The sequence below is a fragment of the Pogona vitticeps genome, chromosome 4 (genome assembly GCF_051106095.1).
Source record: "Pogona vitticeps strain Pit_001003342236 chromosome 4, PviZW2.1, whole genome shotgun sequence".
NCBI lineage: Eukaryota > Metazoa > Chordata > Lepidosauria > Squamata > Agamidae > Pogona > Pogona vitticeps.
In genome coordinates, this window is record NC_135786.1 from 34722837 (window position 1) to 34744409 (window position 21573).

At 40.8% G+C, this 21573-nt stretch overlaps 1 protein-coding gene across 12 annotated transcripts in view; it reads right to left on the minus strand.

Moving 5' to 3' along the window:
- Positions 1-19202, minus strand: part of TOX2 (TOX high mobility group box family member 2) — a 294760-nt gene extending 275558 nt beyond the window's left edge. For 2 of the 12 annotated variants that reach the window (XM_078393253.1, XM_072997026.2), the window contains exon 1: positions 19029-19202. Coding sequence is in view for 10 of the 12 variants with exons in the window: in XM_078393248.1 (XP_078249374.1) it covers positions 17888-17989 (102 nt within the window). In the remaining 2 variants the exon portion in view is untranslated. Of the gene's footprint in view, positions 1-16657; positions 16985-17887; positions 18119-19028 lie in introns of those variants that run through there. The other 10 variants (XM_078393248.1, XM_020782392.3, XM_020782385.3 and 7 more) reach the window with 7 other exon arrangements.
- Between the last annotated feature and the right edge of the window lie 2371 nt (positions 19203-21573).

A 21573-nucleotide genomic window follows, 5' to 3' on the forward strand; every position in this document is an offset into this window, starting at 1 on the left:
TGCAATAATGACATAATCTTTTCACCATGGCAGTAATTGAAGTAGGCACTAATTTAGCATGTACATAAAAATACAAAGGACAGAATACTATTTCCCAATTGTTATGTTATATGTCATCAAATTGGAACTGACTTATAGGAGCCCTAACAGGGCTTTCAAGATAAGTGAGATGGTTAAGGAGTGGTTTCACCAGTTTCACACCCCAGCAAGTTTGCACGGCTAAGCTAGAGTTTGAACCCAAGCCTCCTGAGTCCTAGTTCATCACTCTCTCCACTACACCGCAATAGGATACATTTCCCAATTACTCTTGTATATAGAAAATTCTGCAGGTCTTGGCAGCAAATTGTTGCAGTTCAACAAGGTGCTGGTTGCATTTCTTTTTTTTTCCTGTTTTTTTAAATTATTATTCACACAGAAATGCAGACAAAGCAAATAGAGACAAGAAAACAAAGAGAAAAAAGAAAAGGAAAAAGGACTAATCCCCTTTGGAGTCCGAGACTCCAGCTTCGTTAACCTATCTGCTCCCCCGATTTCATTTCCAGTATGTACTAAGTGAGTATCCATACATCATAAACTTTGCCCTACACTCCTGTCTTCTTCTGGGCCCAAGAATATATTAGTTCCCAGCTTTATTTTACATAGTCTCTTGGTTGTTCCCATAGTGCTTCTGATAGGGTGTCCAGTTCTGCTATGTCCCATAACTTCTTTAATAGCTCTTCTATCATTGGAACCTCTTCGGTTTTCCATTTTTGGGCCCAGAGTAGTCTAGCTGCTGTGAGTATATATATAATACAATGCTTCAATTTATTATCGGTAATGCCTGATATGACATTCAATAATGCCATTTCAGGTTTTATATCTAATTTCTGCTAAGTAATTTCTTTTGCTACAATCCATACCTGTGTCCAGTAATTTCTGACCTTTCCGCATGTCCACCACATATGATAATAAGTTCCTGCATTCTTTTTACACTTCCAGCATATATTGTTGCTGCCCTCTGATATTTTTGCTAATCTTACAGGTGTGTAATGCCATCTATAAAACATTTTAAGGATATTTTCTCTAAGATTTGCTGGTTTCAGCATATTATAGCTCTCTTTCCACATCTTAGTCCAATCATCAAGATCCACACTGTATCCAAAAAATTTTGCCCATTTTACCATTGTTTCTTTCACCCTCTCATCCTCTAAATCATATTCTACTAAGTATGTATACATTTTTTTATTATTCTTTCGTCCGTATATATCCACAATCTATCCACTTGTACTTTACCCTCAAAGAAACCCACCATCATATCTTTTTTATATCTTGATTCTAATTTTACCATTGACCACCAATTGACAGCTATACCCATTTTTTCAAGCTCTTGTTTGTCCTTTATCTTCTGCTCATTAGTTAACAGGTTTTCATATGTAGTTAGCATTCCTTTCTGGTTCAGGGTTTTTAATGTGAATGCTTCCATGAGTGCCACCCACAATGGGATTTTCTCATAAGTTTGTCCTTGAAATTTTTGCCATACCATCCCTAGGGCCTTCCTGATAATGTGAAGGTGCTGGTTGCATTTCTGAGTACCTGCCCAATCACACAATTGGGCACGTGTCTAGGAAAGCAACCAGCAACTTCTTAATGTGAAGCAATTTACTGCTGATGCTTGGGTAGCTTCCCTTATATATGAATACATTAATCACAACATTCTGGCCAAAATGTATACATCCAACATGAAATCATACTTCAGCACTGAAATTTTAATTTATTCAAAATTCTAGACATTTGTAAGAATGGTCTTAGACACAGCAGAAACAGTCAGGCTACAGCTATGAAAAATCCACTTCAATTTTTAAGTAAAAACAATGTCCCTTACATAAAAATCCACAAAAATAATTATAAAATTTTAACTACAGTGACATCAGAGGTAATAGGATTTTAATACTGCTTCAGTCTTACCACAATCAAGATATGACTGCTGATATTGTATTTTACAAGATTCTCTATTCTACACTAGTAAACTTGCATATGCATTTTATGTGTTGTTAACCAGCATTATTTACTTGGAAAAAACTACATAATGACTTGAAAATGGTGTATTTATTTATTTATTTATTTATTTATTTATTTATTTATTTATTTATTTATTTATTTTATTTTATTTATTTAATTTATTTATTTAATTTATACCCCGCCCCTCTAGACCATGTCTACTCAGGGCAGCTTACAACATAAAATAAGACAATATAAAATATAAATAATCATAAAATACAATTAATATATTAGTTAATACAATTAGATTATAGTAGTTATAACACAAAAAAATAATCACCAAAAAAGTAGACAGACAGACAAGCAGGCAGGCAGGCAGGCAGGCAGGCAGGCAGGCAGGCAGGCAGGCAGGCAGGCAGGCAGGCAGGCAGGCAGGTAGGTAGGTAGGTAGGTAGGTAGGTAGGTAGGTAGGTAGGGGGAGAGAGAGAGAGAGAGAGAGAGAGAGAGAGAGAGAGAGAGAGAGAGAACTATTCTAGAAAGTTTACATAAAAACAGCAGTAACTAAAATGTCAAATATAACAAAATATAAACAGCAATGCCTGAAACCAGCATATGCCCAGACAGTGCAAAAAAAAATCAGCTGTCATGGTTTTCATATCTCAATAAGTTCAGTTCTTTGTGGTCTCCCTTTTAAAACCTCCCCATGTCTCCAAATTTTCCCCATAATTCAAGCAGCACCGTATACCAAGTTCAAGTTCCTTTTGAAGTCTACCTCCGTTTAGAAGTAGAGAGTGAGGATGATCCAGCTGGAGAGTTTTTTCAATGATCGGAATGTACATGCACTACTGTACCTGTCTGCCAATGAACAGAGAGAAGGATTTTGTAGATAAGTTTTACTTAAATTATAGAGGTAACCTACTCAACCTCCTGTTCCCAAAACAAAGTTGAAGAATGTTTATTAATTTTATTCCCATTTTCCCAATAAAAATAGCACTCAGGGGGGCTAACAATAATATAATATAAACAGGTTGATTATACTAATTTTAATGTTCACCGAAAGTAACTTGGCAAAGAATTAACCATTTGGTTATAATATAAGCTCTGCAGGTGCATAATACACATGTAAGCCCTCCTCGGCTGAACCAGGAGCAGGCCATGCTGCTCTATGCACCCATGACATCCCTTGTATGGTTCAGCATCACCCCTCACTGTACCTGACCTTGGAACATTATATCTGAGCATTGATTCATTGATTTTTGAATGTTAGAATTTGGTCAACTAACTTGCTGCTATTAAGTTTTAAAACTGAAACAATTTAACTCATGAAAGTAACATTATTAACATATTAAACCATTAGTCTGGTGAGGGCACATACCATTCCACATTCTCTCAAAAAAGAAGCATCTACATTTCCCTTTCCAAGTAATATTTATACTAAGTAGCCCAGCCTTGGTCCTATAAATATATTTGGAATACAACAGAGAGAAACATGGGTTATTGCATCTATGAATCTAGGGTGTTCCTTGGGGCTTCTGAGAATTATAGTGCAAGACCATCAGGAGCCTCAAAATTGAGAACCATTGGTCTACGAAGACCCAACTGACTTCTCCCACTTTAAGTTCTCTAGCATAATACTATAAAAAGCTTTGACTGAAAACATAGGGCTGGTTAAAAATTGGCTCAAACCTGTCTACCTATCTCATCCAAGGTAGCTACCGAAATATTAGAGACCAATTCCTTTCCCTCCCAAATCAGTACAACACAACTGTCCAACAGCAGGAAAGAAGAAGAAAAAACTCACTGCCCTGCAGCATGCCAACCATGATTTTTAACAAATAAAAAAGTTCAAAAATTATATTTTAAATGTTAGGTTTTGAGAGCCCTTTTCCGGTATTGGAAACACTAACATACTAATTTGAATGCCTCATTTTCAAGCTCTGCACTGTACACTTGTTGACCTTTAACATCTGAAAACAAAGGTTACTCATCTTACTCATCAGCAGCTGCTCATGTACCTGTGCTCAATTCATGGCCCTCAGAACAGACAAGATATCAGAGGTTATGAACTCTAAAATTGCAAAATAATTTCCACCATGCTTGAGAAATTCAAAAGAAAAAGACAAAAAAAGATGTTGAATAAAACAGCTACAAAGGCATGATCAGTGGGTGCAAAAATTTCTAACAGAACACTATTGGTAGCAAAATAACTAGCTTTAATACAGAGTTCTTAAGAAAACAATTACATGCTTCATTTATGAAAGATACAATCCGAAGTAAAAAATAGTACAAAATAATAAAATTTGGTGTTTTACTTGTAAGATGAATAGAAAAGGTAAGTGGGGAGAAAAACTCATTCCATGTACATTAGCCCTCCCAGTGAGTTCACAATAAAACGCTACTATTAAAATAGTCTGAATGTAGATTCACAATGGGCTGTGCACACATTTTATGAAGATTAATACAAGAACATAATAAAGGCATGGGCTGAATAGGCATGAGATCTAGATCCCACCATAAAAGAGTCTTTAAAAATATATTGGTCCATTTAAAAAAAACACACACACACAAAGGAAAACAACACAGTTTATAAATATCTTCTACATCAACCATTGCTTGGATGAAAAAAACACATTATGTATGCACACAAAATTTTAAACCCATACCAACAGCACATTCTTTGTACACTGAAAGCCAAAGGGTTTTTTTGCATCAGCAGTATTTTCCAGAATGCAAAACAAATGACACTCTTTGCTATTCCAGCTGAAGTGAAAACTAACTAGTGGAAGTAATGCTTTTCTTTCAGATTTACACTACTGCAGTGGTAGTCTGCACATGGATTCTGAGCAAAACAAAATACTTGGTAAAATCCTGAAGGTATCAACTTTTGCTGTTATGTGTAATAGGTTCCTAGATGTCAGTATTGCAGAAATATAACAGAACAAAAAACAAAAGAAACAGGCAATGAACAGGCAGGTTTCATTACTTTTCCCTTCTCAAACTCCCATATCAAGATTCTTCAGATGCAGATACACATTTCTTTTTACAAAATTGTATTAACATTTCTGAAATAAATAAATAGAATAGTCTGTCAATTTTATCATCCACCAAGATCAGAAAAATGGCATGTAATATTACTTCCATTATGTATCTTTCAGAAGGCATATATAGCTAAAGTTTTCCATTCCCTTACACCTTCCTTGAAGCAGCTGTATCACAAGTTTTAAAACATGTTCTAGTGATATATACAGACTTATTCCAAATATATATATTTAAAATGTGTAGATGAAGATTTAGTATATTCTCTTCTACAATAGTCCTTTCTTATTCATTACATGTGCAAGTAACTTTAAGTGTATCATCCTTTTAAAGGAATTAATGAAAACTTGCTATGGTAGACAAATTGTGCTCAAAATATCTTTTTTCTAAAAGCAATGACAATAAAAAGCCCTCTTCACACATACAGCTAGAACAATATTTTCTATGAATGAATGGGCATTCATTATTTAGTTCTGAATCCCTGATTTAATAAAGCCTTTGGCAAAAGAGAGCTTCAAACACATTCTATTATGTAGATAGAATGCACACACACCATCAAAGTCTATGCCGCAGGAAACAGAGATGGGGCATCAAGTGACTCAAGCAATTCTAGAATGTCAAGATTTTAAATGACAAGTTTTTATCCTATTTAACATTATTCAAAATCAGGCACTAAATGAGACCCCCAAATCAAAAACATAAAAATAAAAACTGTATTCTTTCCCCTAAGTAACTTCAGCAGAAGACAAAATTTTGATGGCATAGAAGAGTTAAAAAAGGAAATATTTTATCTCCTGGCATGTCAAGGCAATAAAAGACAAAGAGAAAAAGCCAAGTGTTTACTGCTGCAATTTATTGTGCATGTAAAAGTCAAAAGAAAACAGAATGTTCCATAAAAATTTATTCATTACATTGACCCTCCCTTACACCAATAGGTCAAAGCCAATTTCTGATGAGTTCTGTTAAAAGCAAACAAACAAATATGAAGGAACAAATATTGGTAGAGTTTAGCTTCTACCTGAGCTCCAGAGATTTACAAGACACTCGATGATACATTTACTCAGAAGTATGATATGTCCCCCACTGAGTGCAGTGGGGCTCACTCTCAAATAAGTGTGAGTAGGATTTAGGCTGCTATCCTTTCTTACTCCAGAAAAATTGTTATTATTTTTAAACATAAGAACAGGGGTGGAAAGCAGACTATAAATTATCTTAAGCTTTACAGCTGCAAATGGTTTAAACTTCTACATCCAATTATCTGAACCAGTTAAATTGATTAGGACTTCATGTACTCAAGAAGTCCCCTTTGGGACATACTGGCAGTAGTGATGCTACTGCAATTACCTCATTTTGATTTTCTGCTGGATTTACTGGTTTAAGTTTATTTTGTCCAGGTTGTAAACTGGCAAAATAGATTTAATTTCCAACATTCTTTCAGCTCTGAATGTACTAGTTTTTTGGAATTTGCCATGGCTTTCAATTTCTTCAGTGTAGTGCGATTTTTTCATTTAACTAAAGCTCAAGCACATTAAAACATTACCCTTTGTTATTTTGGAGTTTTGCACACTGTTGTACACAACACTCCTTTTTACTCAGCCTGTCAATTGATTAACATTCTACTGTCAGAGGTTAGAAAAGCTATTTTTATCCTATACGCCCTGGTGGATTCTGATAGTTGTAGCTCAAAAGGTAACTATTCCAAGCTCTGGTTAATGCTCATTGAGTTCCCCATCATCATTACATCTAGTCAAAAATAACACAAATGCATGCCCTTCTGCAAGACTAACATTAAGGATGATAGGGCCCTCTGATAAATACCAGCTGACCAGAGAAAGCTTTAAGTGGGGAAATTAGACAAACACAAGTAATTTTTAATTTATTTAATCTTAATTTATATCCCACCCACCTAGTCCAAAATCTATTCTGAGAGGCTAACAACAAATTCATAAAACAATAACAGTATAAGATAGTCCTTTGAAAGGCAGGTAAAATGGAATATGCAATACCAAATCATACCACTGCAACAGTGGACACTGTCTTTTAAAAAATGCTTCAATGCACTAAATTATTCATGTACATAATTTAGATAAAAGAACCAAATCCAGAGCTTGGAAGAAATAAAATGTAGTAACAAGAGCAATTTCAATATACCAATTTCAATTTTTTAAAAAACACATCTGTATATGAGCACTCAGAAGAGAGAGCAGAAAGCATGTAACATTGATTAAGGCACAGAAGATTTCTGACACAAAGGATAGGAAAAAAATGTTCTCCTCTTCCTGGTACTCAGATGGTCAAGCTAATTAATTGACTTTCCAAAAACATGCACAAAGCTATTAACATTAGTTTATACATAGGGAACAAAAATGTTTCTTAGAAAAACCAGTCACATATAAGCACTCTGCCTTCTCCTACTCCCATGTTGCCCTACCAACATGCCTGATCAAGCTGGACACAAAGTTTAATCCGAATAAGTCAGTGCCCTGTAACAAAACTATCTTGTATGACCATCCAGCACATAACTAAACAGTTGGGCCATATCTAAGCAGACTAAGCAGCACAAGTCACTTATCATTCAATGTGGGTCCTTCTCTTTTTTGTATAATAATATTTATTATTATAATGTTTGAAAATACATTCTTAAACCTACTTATACCATAAATGTAACAAAGAACAAAACATCAGTGTTTGTATCTTTATAGTAGGGGGGGAAACAGCCTCTAAGTCTACTTTTACAAGTTTTCTGTAGAAATAAGAAACACAGACCATGAGTAATAATGTAATTACCATCATTCCCTGACCCTACATTCCTCAATCACACAAGAATTCTTCTTTTTTTTTTCTTTCAATGGCACCTTTGGCAGAGTAAGGAATTTAGAACTGGGTCCTTCTGTTGTATAAACATTCAAAAGTTGTCATAAGTATCTAATGCATAATTTGCTTGCCATAGTTATAAGATTTATTTGGGTGTAGGGGTGTTAGGATATTTAAAATTCCATTTTTCCCACTTTCTTAAGAATCTCTTTTTTAAAAGTTCTGTATAAGGCATGGACACTGAACAGTTCTATTGATTTTCATCATGAGTCTTGACACATCAAAGTTCTAAATAAAGGGAGAAAAAGCAAACTTTCTCAGTATCTGGTACACAAAAGGAAACAAGAGGGAGAGATTCCAGATGAACTTAGACTTAAGTATCAACATTAAACAGTGTAACTATATTTTGGTTTCAGGGAAGATAAACCAAAAAATGTTTGCATATAAGGACAAATTATCAAGGCAGCACATTGCACATTATTTCCTGCACTAAAATCAACTCCTCATGGGAAACAAGGTAACCAAACTGAGCTAAGTGGATATCTATTTGTTTTAAATAAACAATAAAGAAATAAATGCTATTCTTTCAACAATAAACTGTCCAATGTGGCTTACAAAATAAAATCTCAAAAAATAATCAAATTTAAAGCATCACTAATAATCTATTAAAAGTACACCATCAATTCAGTATAAATACAAGAAAGCAAATGCCACTAAAGAGTGAATGGCAAAGTTCTAACTTAGCATATAAATACTAGAGGTATCTGCACAGAGCAAAAATGTCTTGGCCAGAGAGTTCCACAGTCAGGGTGCAACCACAGAGAAGGCCCTGTTTCTAGTCTCAGCACAGTCTCAGCAAAAATAGATAGCAAAGTTGAAACTAGATCAGGCAAAGTGCAGCTTTGCTCTGGGGCACCCAAATTTAGAAATTCTCAAAATGAAGAGGTGAAGCTACTGGTGAGCATTAAGAAAATAAGCAGCTACCACGTCCCAACGCACATTCTTTTTTTTTCAAAGCATAAACTTTTTATTTCTTTTTTCTAAGGTGAAGTAAGTGGGGAACTACCACTTGCCTTACATGCCACAATTTGCTAGTTACAATTCTGATGGACAAGTTCATATGGAAGCAGTCAGTCCTTCAGATACTCCAGCCCCTTTGATGTATGGCAGAAATACTTTATTGGTGGTTGTTTTTCTTCTTCAGTTTGGTGTTGTTTTCTTGGTTTAATGGCTCTTGTGATTTCATTTTTGGAGTAGCCATTTGCCTGTATGGACCAATTCAGATGGCTGAGTTCAGTGCTGAGAAGCTGAGCTTCACAGTTCTGATTTGCACGGTCTACCAGTGTTTTGATTATGCCATACATCAAAGGGGTCATGGACCGCATGGGGAAACTTTTGAAAAAACACAACCTACAAATTGTATTCAAGCCCACCACAAAAATACAACAAATGTTACGGTCAGCAAAGGACAGAATGGACCCCCTCACCACTGCAGGAGTATACCGGATACCTTGCAGTTGTGGCCACAAAACGAAGCATCCACACCAGAATCAAAGAACATGAGAGACACTGCAGACTAAAACAACCAAAAAAATCAGCAGTAGCTGAACATGCCCTAAAACAAGCTGGACATGAAATTCTATTTCAAAATACTGAAATATTGGACAACACCAGCAATCATTATGCCAGACTGCACAGGGAAGCCATTGAAATCCACAAGCACCAGCAGAACTTCAACAAAAAAGAGGAAAGTTTGAAACTCAACAAAACGTGGCTCCCAGCTCTGAAAAATACAGCATGCAAAAGGTCAATGAACTCTACCCAGCCACAAGGACCAGGGATCACTACACACAAAAGACCAGCTAATGGCACCCATCAATCACAGTGATAGATAATCTCTCCTCCTTATCACAACAATACACCCACAACAAGACACACTAATCAACCATCTCCTGAAAAGGACAAAAGCCTATCTCACAGACATAAATATTCCACTCCCAAGCAAACTACACCAGAGCACAGAGTGCTGTCCTCTGAGGATGCCAGCCACAGAGACTGGTGAAACATTAGGAAGAACAACCTTCAGAACACGGCCAAAGAGCCCGAAAAACCCACAACAACCATTATATTATAGTAATTTAGAAGTGGCCTGCAGCCAGCAGATACCACCTTCAAGTAAGAAGGCTAGGATGTTTTGTTTTTATATTTGTAGTAAATCAACACCACATCCATTTCTTTAAATGCATTTGCACAGCTGAACTGAAGGGCATGAAGGGTGAAGGCACAATTAGGCTTGTGAACCACCAAGCCTGCTCAAGACTAACTGCTAGTCCCAAGTCAACAAGATCCACTGAATCAATGGGACTTCTATGAGTGTTGACTTGCCATTCAGCAGATCATTCAATTGATTTACCAAAGCTGGAACTATTATATTTAGACCAAAATAATAGAAACCTAATATGCTGTTATATTATGTGCCATCAAATCACTTATGTCTTATGGAGAGCCTAACAGGGTTTACAAGATATGTAAAATTATCAAGGAGGGATAACTACGCCATGAGCTTCCATGGCCAAGCAGGAGTCTGATTGCAAGTAGAGGCAAAATTTGCAGCTGGAGCTGGTCGTAACTCGAAATGGTCGCAAGTAGGGATATTCGTAAGTCGAGGCACCACTGTAATTCAGAGAAGCTAATGGCTATGCCATGCAGGGACAACCAAGACAGACAGGCCATAGTGGAGAGTTCTGACTAAACACAATCCACCTGGAGCAGGAATTGGCAAGCCACTCCAGTATCTTTGCCAAGAAAACCCCATGACCAGAAAAAAAAGGCTAAAAGATATGACACTATAAGATGGGACCCTCAGGTTGGAAGGCGTCCAACATGCTACTGAGGAAGAGTGGAGGACAAGTACAAGTAGCCCCAGAGCTAATGAAGTGGTTGGGCCAAAGCCGAAAGGACGCTCTGCTGTGGACGTGCCTGAAAATGAAAGGAAAGTCCAATGCTGCAAAGAAAAACACTGCATAGGAGCCTGGAATCTAAAATCTATGAACCTTGATACGCTGAATGTGGTCAAACAGGAGATGGCAAGAATAAACATTGACATCCTGGGTGTCAGTGAACTAAAATGGACAGGAATGGGTGAATTCAAGTCAGATGATTATCATATCTACTATTGTGGGCAAGACACCCATAGAAGGAATGGAGTAGCCCTCATAGTCAACAAAAGAGTGGGAAAAGCTGTAATGGGATATAATCTCAAAAATGATAGAATGATTTCAATACGAATCCAAGGCAGATCTTTCAACATAACAATAATCCAAGTTGATGCACCAACCACCAATGCTGAAGAGGCTGAAATTGACCAATTCTATGAAGAGGCAGCAACAAAAACCATCCCAAAGAAAAGGAAATGCAAGAAAGCAAAGTGACTGTCCAACGAGGCCTTACAAATAACAGAGGAAGGGAAACAAAATGCAAGGGAGATAGGGAAAGCTATAGAAAACTGAATGCAGACTTCCAAAGAATAGCAAGGAGAGACAAGTGGGACTTCTTAAATGAACAGTGCAAAGAAAGAGAGGAAAATAATAGAAAGGGAAAAACCAGAGAACTCTTGAAAAAATTGGAAACATTAAAGGAACATTTTGTGCAAAGACAGACATGATAAAGGACAATAATTGTAGGGACTCTACAGAAGCAGAAGACATCAAGAAGAGGTCGCAAGAATACACAGATGAATTATACCAGAAAGATTTGGATATCCAGGACAATCCAGAAAGTGTGACTGCTGACCTAGAGCCAGACATCCTCGAGAGTGAAGTCAAGTGGGCCTTAGAAAGCATGGCTAACAACGAGGCCAGTGGAGGTGATGGCATTCCAGTAGAACTATTTAAAATCTTAAAAGGTGACGTTGTTAAGGTGTTACACTCAATAATCCAGCAAGTTTGGAAAACTCAGCAGTGGCCAGAGGAAAAGATCAGTCTACATCCCAATCCCAAAGCAGGGCAGTGCCAAAGAATGCTCCAACAACCGTAGAATTGCACTCATTTCAAACACTAGCAAGGTTATGCTCAAAATCCTACAAGGTAGGCTTCAGCAGTATGTGGACCAAGAACTCCTAGAAGTAGAAGCTGGATTTCAAAGGGGCAGAGGAACTAGAGACCAAATTGCTAACATGTGTGGATTATGGAGAAGGCCAGAGAGTTCCAGAAAAACATCTACTTCTGTTTCATTAACTAAAGCCTTTGATGTTTGCGTAGTCAATGGACTACTCAAAAGTCCATTGACTACGCAATGACCACAGCAAACTACGCAGGGATCACAGCAAACTATGGCAAGTCCTTAAAGAAATGGGAGTGCCTGACCACCTTATCTATTTCCTGAGAAATCTATATGTGGGACAGGAAACAGCAGTTAGAACTGGATGTGGAACAACTGATTGGTTCAACATTGGAAAAGGAGTATGACAAGGCTGTATATTGTCTCCCTACTTATTTAACTTATATTCAGAATACATCATGCGAAAGGCTGGACTCGAATCCCAAACCGGAATTAAGATTGCCGGAAGAAATATCAACAACCTCCGATATGCAGATGATACCACTTTGATGGCAGAAAGTGAGGAGGAATTAAAGAACTTTGTAATGACGGTGAAAGAGGACAGTGCAAAAAATGGTGTGAAGCTCAACATCAAAAAAACTAAGATCATGGACACTGGTCCCATCACCTCCGGGCAAATAGAAGGGAAAGATATGGAGGTAGTGACAGATTTTATTTTCTTGGGCTCCATGATCACTTCAGATGGTGACAACAGCCACGGAATTAAAAGATGGCTGCTTCTGGGGAGGAAAGGATGACAAACCTTGACAACATCTTAAAAAGAAGAGACATCACCTTGCCGACAAAGGTCCACATAGTCAAAGCTATGGTTTTTCCAGTAGCGCTCTATGGAAGTGAGAGCTGGACCATAAAGAAGGCCGATCACCAAAGAATTGATGCTTTTAACTGTGGTGCTGGAGGAGGCTCTTGAGAGTCCCTTGGACTGCAAAGAGAACAAACCTATCCATTATGAAGGAAATCAACCCTGAGTGCTCACTGGAAGGACAGATCCTGAAGCTGAGGCTCCAGTACTTTGGCCATTTCATGAGAAGAGAAGACTCCTTGGAAAAGACCTTGATGTTGGGAAAGTGTGAATGCAAGAGGAGAAGGGGACGACAGAGGACAAGATGGTTGGACAGTGTCACCGAAGCTACCAACATGAATTTGACCAAACTCTGGGAGGCAGTGGAAGACAGGAGGGCCTGGCGTGCTCTGGTCCATGGGGTCACAAAGAGTCGGACACAACTTAACGACTAAACAACAAAGATGTTTGTTCCATATCAAGAAACAGTATACATATCAGAATAAAATAATGTATGTTTATTCTAACACACAAATTAAATTGTTTTTACTTTGCAGTCGGTCAGCTAGGAGATAATAACATCTTTGTTTGCATGTAAGATGTCTCAGGTAAGTAATGCCTAACTTAAACATCTGAAATCCTGTTACTTAGGGTGGTAAACTGCCTAGAGTAGGCATAGTGAAATTGTAAACCCCCCAGAGAGTGCTTTAAGTACTATAGGGTAATACATAAGCAGAACACTTTGCCTTTGGCTTTATTTGAATCAATGGAACTTAAAGACGAGTTGACTCAAAATCCCCACTGAGTCAATGGGCCTACTCTTGTGTGATTTAGTACAGAATGCAACAGAATTTCAGCCCATGGGTGATTTGACCCTCAGATTCAATCAGAACCAAGGCTTCTTGGCTTTTAACCTTCATGCTTGGCCATAACACTACATCAGCATCTCAATGAAGTAAAAAAATAAAAATGAAACAAAAACAAAAAACACCAAAACAAAACTGGAACGTACCCCAGAGCTCAGTAAACAGCATATAACTGAACATCCCTGCAAACATTAAACAAACACTGTTTAGAAGCACCCCTCTGCTTTTCAGATGGAAATACTATCGCAGGTACTTCAGTTGCTGCAAGGAGCAACTCTTAACTTGCTGCAGTGTGCAAATAAGATTGGAAATCTCATGATACAATGCCATGTTCAGTAAGTGAACAGAACAATTACATCAACATTTCAGCTACGTAGTGTTTCTGCTGCAAACTGACTGTAACAGAAACACCTACCAACACAGGGATCTCAAATTGAAGGGTTTTTTTTCCCCACTATGTCTTCCACTTCAGCTATTTATACACTCAGTGCCTGACCCTGCACATAACCTTTCTCCCATTTTCCATCCACTCACAAACCAAGGAAAAGTACTTCAGCCATGGGGTTTGAAAACTAATGTTGTAACTTCATGTTTGGCCTCCTGAAGAAAGAGAAGCAATCACCAGATCTTCCTGCATTTCACCACTCCAAACCAGAATGTGCCTTTAATTACAGAATGCAGAGGCTGCCCCTACTCATTCTAAAATCTCAGCCGGGTAAAGGCAGAGTCAGCAACCACAAACACCCTCCAAACGATTTCTCTCTTCCCTTCCACATCCTACTGAAATGTCTTGCTCTTTTCATAACTGTCTTCTCAAGGAGCCATTGAATTTCTTGCAGCTTTTCCCAAGAATTTCCCCCCATTCTCATTATGCACTCCCTAGATTTCTCAGCCTGTGAGATCTCCAGAGTAAGAACCACCTACAAAGCATTTCTTCAGTGTTCAGCAAAATGGCACTGTTTCTCATTAGTGCAGAGAAATTCACACATACAATCATGCCCCTCCTTTGGTGGTCAACCTGTGGCCCTTAAATTAATTTCCTGAATGTGACAGGTGGAGAGAGGGAGAGGAGGAAGGCAAAACTAGGCAGGGGGATGGGAATAAAAAAACAGCTATAGAAGGAGGATAGAGAAAACCCTCTCTGTCAAAGTCAGACCTCTTGCAAGAGCAAGCAGTTTCAGAGAGCCTCCAGCATGGGACGGAAGAGAGTAAAGGGGGTAGGCATATCTGTGTTTGATTTGAACTCCATCCAGTGCTTACAATGTTGTTCTCAACAAGCTGTCCATGAGCAATTTGGGCCTGAATGGTAAATGGGGACTCTTCACTCCAATTTTAGGGCTATCACAGTGTCTCTATAGAGGACAAGACGAGATGGGGTTCCGGGATACTACCGCAATACATGCACAATGGGAATCTACTTCTATCTGTAGCATCGCATTTAATATAGACTATATAAATAGTATAGGAAGGCAGTGGAACATTTGTATTCAACATTTTTCTCTTCTTTCCTCTCCCTTGTTTTAAGATCTTGGTAACAGTGGCAACAGCAGCACCTGGTGGCAGTGGTCAGTATTTTGTATATGTTCCTTTTGCATCACCTCTTCCAAACTCTAACCAAACAAACTTTGACTTTGAGAAATTGACAACAAATTTTACAGCACTCTGTCTTTTTCTCTGTTTCCACTAGCAATGAAAGAAGTAGCCAACTGGAAAAGGGCACATGAATGGCAACTGACTTTAAGGTACTGCAACACCAAATGTCCCCTCAACGCTCATGAAAATTCAAGTCCATCCTCAAGAGCCTGTTCCTTGTGGCCTACCTATTTCTAGGGAAATGCCTCATGCGTTCATGACTTTCCATTTACTCTAAATTTGTTACAGTACTCCTGCATTCATCTCTTTCAGTTGAGAATTGCTTATTGCAATGCTTTCTGTTCCAACTGTCCAAATATTACAAGGGTTTATTTCTCATATTTTTCAATCTCTATGCTTTAAAAGAAAGAAGAAGAATTTCAGGAATCAATTCTTTTTGTCCAAAGAGTTGGCATTGCATGTACATTCCCAAACCTCTAATCTGTTAAATGTATTCACAACTAATCCCTTGATGAATGAATGTTTAAACTTTTATCTTGTAAAGATACTGTGTTTCGAAAACTGTTGTTTTGCATACAAAGCGATATACACTTGAGAATTCATGAATTTTGGATACAAAATTTCAAATCAGATTTCATCTGATCCAGGGACAGGCATTCCGTGGAAGTTTAAATCATGTGAAAATAATAATTTTAACAGTGTAAAACAGCAGAGATTATTTTTAATGCATGCATAGAGAGTGGGAAGGTGGCACATTTAAAACTATGTTATCCTAGAAAAGTCCATAAAGTATAAAAACAACAGACCCAATTCATCTTTATTTAGTTTTATAAAATTGCAAGCTGCTGATAACATTAATATATTAATGCATGATTATACAAACTAAAATATTTCATCTGGATTCTTCACTCATTAAAATGTTGCAGTACTACAGTTCCGCAGCCTCCAAAAGACTGGGCTCATAAGAGTATAGACATGATCACTGTTTTATTCTTTCTTTTGAGGGATTTTGCTTAAAGCACCATGCACTTTCAAATATCATCTAGCGAATTTCTCTCACTCTGTTTAATTCACACACACACACACACACACACACATTGAAAGGGTGCACTTTCTCACAGTAGCAAACAGACAAATCTAGGCTAGAGAGGTTCTCATGCTGCGCTGTAGATCTTATGAAATATACATAACCCAGTTGTCTCTGTTGTATTTAGCAGAAGTAATTGTGTTGCAGGGAGGAGAAAGAGAGGGAAGAGGTTGACAACTAAGAGACTAGAACCTGCTGCCTGAGTTGGGGAAGGCTAAAACAAACAGCGAAAAAGCTATTAAGTTCCAACCAGGACAAAGCCAGCACCCCCCAAAAAAGAAATATGAATAAAATCAGGTTTGCACAGACAGCTAAACAGATCATATACTTATCCCTCAGAGCAAGACCTTAGAAAAATCATACAATAAATAATAACATACTCACGCTAAAGCATGGCTCCCCTGGCCTGTACATTTTCTAACAGTAACCATTGCCAGGCATGCAATAAAAACACTTCAAACCTAGCAGTCTCCCTCCGGAATCCTTACAACCCCACTCTTCAACACCACAGAGAGAGAGAGAGAGAGAGAGAGAGAGGGAGGGAGGAAGGGAGGGAGAGATTTGTGTTAAGACATTGTTTTCTTCCCATCTACAGAATGATGTTTGCCAAAACTGAGAGTCGAATCCGCGATTGATAGCCACTGGCCTTTCTCTCATTCCTCCCCCCCCCTCCTCCAGCACACATGCCCCGTACAGACCCGTCTATTTCCCCCCCCCCAAGAAAAGCATCTACTCTATGCACTCTTCCCCCCCCCTCCCGCTCCCCTACACGCTTTGGCTTCCAAGATGGGAAAAGCGAAACGCGTTGCCAGCTCCAAAACAGGCAGCCCGGGTGCCGCTCTCAAGCACAACAGTTTTGAAATTCCCTCCTGCAGGATGGAGCCGCGCTCGCTTTCTGCTACCTTCAACACTTCGCTCCCAAGAGGAGAACTTTCTGCCTCGTTTAAGCGTTGGTTTGGTTTGAAAGAGCTCGTTGGGGGTCTTGAACCCACAAGCACGCAAGCAGGCGCGGGCGCACAGCCCTGTAAGGTTGGCCATCAAGCAAGGGAACAACCAAACACGCACACGCACACACACAGAGACACAGAAACACACCACGGGATCTGGGCATGGGACTTTAGGGAGACTCGCGAAAGCTACTTGCTTGCCACGGCGGGCCCCCCCAAAAAAAATTTGGGGCGGGGGAGTGGGAAAGGGGAGCCGTTTCAACCAGCATGATAGAGACGGGGTGGGGTGGGGCGAGGGGGAGCGAGCTCCGGCTGAAGGGCGCGATCGGGTCCCCTCCTGCCCCTGCCCCGGGCTGGGCGCGCCGCGGGCGGTGACAAGTCCGGCGGGGTGCAAACGCTGAAGGGCGCGATCGGGTCCGTGCAAGCGACCTGGCCCCGTGCGGGGCAACGGGGCAGCTGTCCCAAGAGGGGAGACAAGGAAGCGCAGGGAAGGGGGCTGCGAGTTGGGGGAGCCGCGACGAGGAGCGCCGTCGCTCGGAGCCTCCCCTTTCGCCCCTCGGCCGGCCGTTCGCTCCCTTTCCCTTCCCTTCCCTTCCCCGCCCCGAGGGCGCACCCACCGCGGCCCCTCTCTTCTTCCCCTCCCGGCTGCCCTCCCGGCTGCCGTTACCTTGTTGCAGTGGTAATAGTCCAGGGGGCCCAAGCAAGTGGGGTCGGCCCCAGGCAAGGAACCAACGGTGGTGGGGGCGGAAGAGTAAAACCTAACGTCCATGCCGGGACTGCGCGCCGAAGGGGCGAAAGAGGCGGCGGCGGCGGCAAGAGGAGGCTCCAGCGGGCATGGAACCGGCTCCTCCGGCGGCGGCGGCTCTGCCTCTGGCTCAGGGCGGGAGGAAGGGACGGGGCGGAGAGGCGGGGAGAGCGCGAGCGGGAGAAGGGGAGGGAGCGCAGCCCAGAGCCGGCTCCTCTCTCGCACTCTATTGTTCCAGGCACCGAGGCGGCAGGGGGTGGGGAAGGCGGGAGGGGGAGGGGAGCGCGCCTGGGACCTGCCGGGGCTGGGAAGGGCAGGGCTGGGCTGGGCTGGGCAGGGCAGGGCCCGCCTCGCCTCGCCTCAGAGGCCGGCGCTGGGACCGCCACAGAGGAACGGGCGCTTGTCACCAAATACTGTACAGACACACGCGCGCGCGCGGGCGCCGCGCTTCGGACTTGCCTTGCCCCGAATAAGGAGCCCCCCGCCTCGGGCGAGCGAGCGAGCGAGCCGGCAAGCCGAAGGAGAGGGCCTGGCAGGTCTCGGCAGCTCCGGAGCGGGTGGGCTGGTGGGGGGAGGGAGGGAGGGAGGTAGGGAGGGAAGAGAGAGGTGGAAGGAAGACCCGGCTCTGACGAAGGTTCAGCCCAAGCCTGAGGAAAGGCTCGTGGGGCAAATCCCACACGTTCTGAGCTTGTTCTTCGTCCCTGCTCCTAACTATCCCGAGAGAGCAAACGTCCTCTCTCTCACACACACACACACACACACTCTCTCTCTCAGACAGACAGACAAACACACACACACACACAGCTCTGTTCCGGGGGGGGGGGAATACTTGTCCCCAGAAGAAGAGCTAGAACTCTTCTAGTGCACTGATACGGTACAGACTGAAGGAGGGAGAGGGTTTACACAGCCTTCTGCTGTAGCGACCGAAGAAGCAATGAAGAGCCGAGACCGGCTCTCCTTCATCTTGAAATAGGTCCCTCTCCACTAATGTGGCTTCTCTCGCACGCAAGAGTAGTTAAGAGCCGAGATCCGCTCTCGAGAAAGTAAGCGTTGTTTCTCTTACCTTTCGGCAACTGAGCTGGTGGGACCTCCACGCAAAGCTAGGAGCACCGAGTCAGAGCCTTTCCTGCAGTGGAGAGAAGCAGAACCCACCACCCACAGCCAAGGCAACGTGCAACCTACAGGACTAGAGGATCAAGTTTCATTCCCACCTGCTTTTTGAAACAGTTTTCTTAATGAAGACATCTGAAGACCTTGAAAAGGCACACACATTTTTGTGCGGTTTTTTGGGCTGGCTTGCTAAAAGCATGGTCACAAAAAATGGATGTTGGAGTGTTGGAGGGTGTTTTTTTTTTTTTTTTTTTTTTTTAGGTTTGGATTCGCTTCTTTGAACACTCTCTCAACAAACAAATGTTTGTGAGACTGTTTCATCTCTGTCACCTTGGACTAGGACATGTGCACTGTTTCACACAAGAAAGGAACTTTGAATAGGAAAGCATGCTCTCTCTCCTTAGATTTGCTGCTCTTATAATAACAGGGTGCTTAGATTGACCACCTTGGATAGAAAGAGTTACAAGAAAGTACCAGCAAAAAAGAGCTAGTGTCTCCGAAGGGTGTGGAATGGCCTTGTTTTTCATCACTTCCTTTAGGGCAGCCTGATAGAATAGCTGCTGCTAGATGACAGATGAGGGATCTAGTCTTTCAGCACCACCAATGGTTCCTATATCTCCCTCTGCTGTACCTTGATGGAACGGCTGGCTACTGCCAGGTGACAGGTGAAGTTCTGGAGTAACCAAGGTCATCTAGTCTCTTCTCTTCTAATGCTAGCCTGATGGAATGACTGCTAACAGGTGACAGTTAAAGTCAAGGGGATACTTTTAAGTTCTCTACACTGAAAGTTCAAAAATTGAGGTGATCTGAAGTGAAACAAAGGCAGTCACACTTCAAATGAGTAAAGATAACAGAAAGAACTTCACACAGAGGTGGGGGTGTGTGTGAAGGATTTTAGTACCTTAATTGCTCAGTTTAAACGTCTAAGAAAATTGTACTGTCATATTAGGAGAATTTCATCTAGCAATGGATTGTTAATAATAAACAGAGGTGGGCAGAAGGAGGGAAGAACAGCCTCCCTGCCAGGCTGACGAGTGGCTAGTTGACCATTATCTCCAGAGCGATTGGAAGGGAGTGCAGAGCCTGCAGCAGCACCGGACGGGTGAGTGGACGGTCCAGCCCCAGGGGGCCAGACCCTCATTATGTCCACCTGTGCGGGGGTACTTGTATTCCTATACGAATGCCCCCATCTCTAATTGTTAACCAAAAGTGAAAGATGAAAAAGGTGATATTGGTGAAATAAGAGGGACATTCTGCAGTTAGACAACCTGCTTTTAAATTGGCCCGTAGAGGATTCTTTCTTATTATTCCTGGTCTCCAGTTTCTCTGATTGTTTTAAAACTTCCCTGTTCTAAGGAACATCATATTGAAATAGAGTTTGGATCAATATATGAGTAAAACAATGATGTAAGAGATAATTTATGTTCTTTGGCATGCGACATGAATAAACAAGTGCTTACATTTTCTTTACAATTGCCAAAACTTTGTATCTCTTGCCACTAAAGAAATATCCAGACCATGCATTTTGGAAGCATAATCCATACAAAACATTACACCATGCTTGGTTCTCCCTGGTCAAATAGCCATAGAAACATAAGCTGGATGGAGAGGATTAAAGGGCGCAATACAGAAATATATGCAGAATGAGAGTGGTGGACTCCATAAAAAGTAATGGTGAGGTCCCGCTGAAAGGCAACAAAGAGGAACACAGGGTTTACCTCATAGATAAGGAAATAAGGATGCTTACCATTAAGCAACAATAGAGGAAGGCATGGTGGATGTTTGTCTAAGAAAAGGAAGTCAAAATTTATGTCATGGGAAGAGCAGAAACTGTACCTAATCTGAGCCATCAGTTGTAGGAAATGTGTGCATGCAAAGCATGAGATTGGTTGAAGAAAGGTAACTCTAAATACTTTATTGTTGCATCAGATACTTTGTTAGTACGAACAGCTAATCTTTAGGACACACACACTCAGCCAAAGGGCAAAGGAGCTGTCACAGACAGCTGCCCTGAAGAAACTAATCTCAACCAATGAATTGAAAGATCTTTAGTAATTTGTTTAAATCCCGAATTAGCTCCTAACAGGGTTTAGTTAGAGATCTTGTACTTGGAAATATGTTTATGGCTGTCATTTCCTGGAACTTCTAATATATTTTAACAAAAAAAAGTGCATATGATTTTCCAGTAGGAAAATTGCAGTCTTTCTAAACTGTTACATTTATGTCCTAGATCCTAAAGATATTATTTGGAAGTTAACTGCCTACTGCAACTTTTGCTCCCATCAGAATGTTGATGGCAATGGTGATACGATGGAGGGATTATAATCACTGCTCTTGATCTGTTCCTGTTTTTACACTGCATGAATAAAATGCAGCCAAAATGGCAAGTGTAGGGTAACACAGGAAATCATCCCACCAATCCAGAATAAGGTAAATGAGATTAGTCTGGGGAGGATAGTATGATCTCATCTTTTGTTTCCCTTGGACATAGAATACTA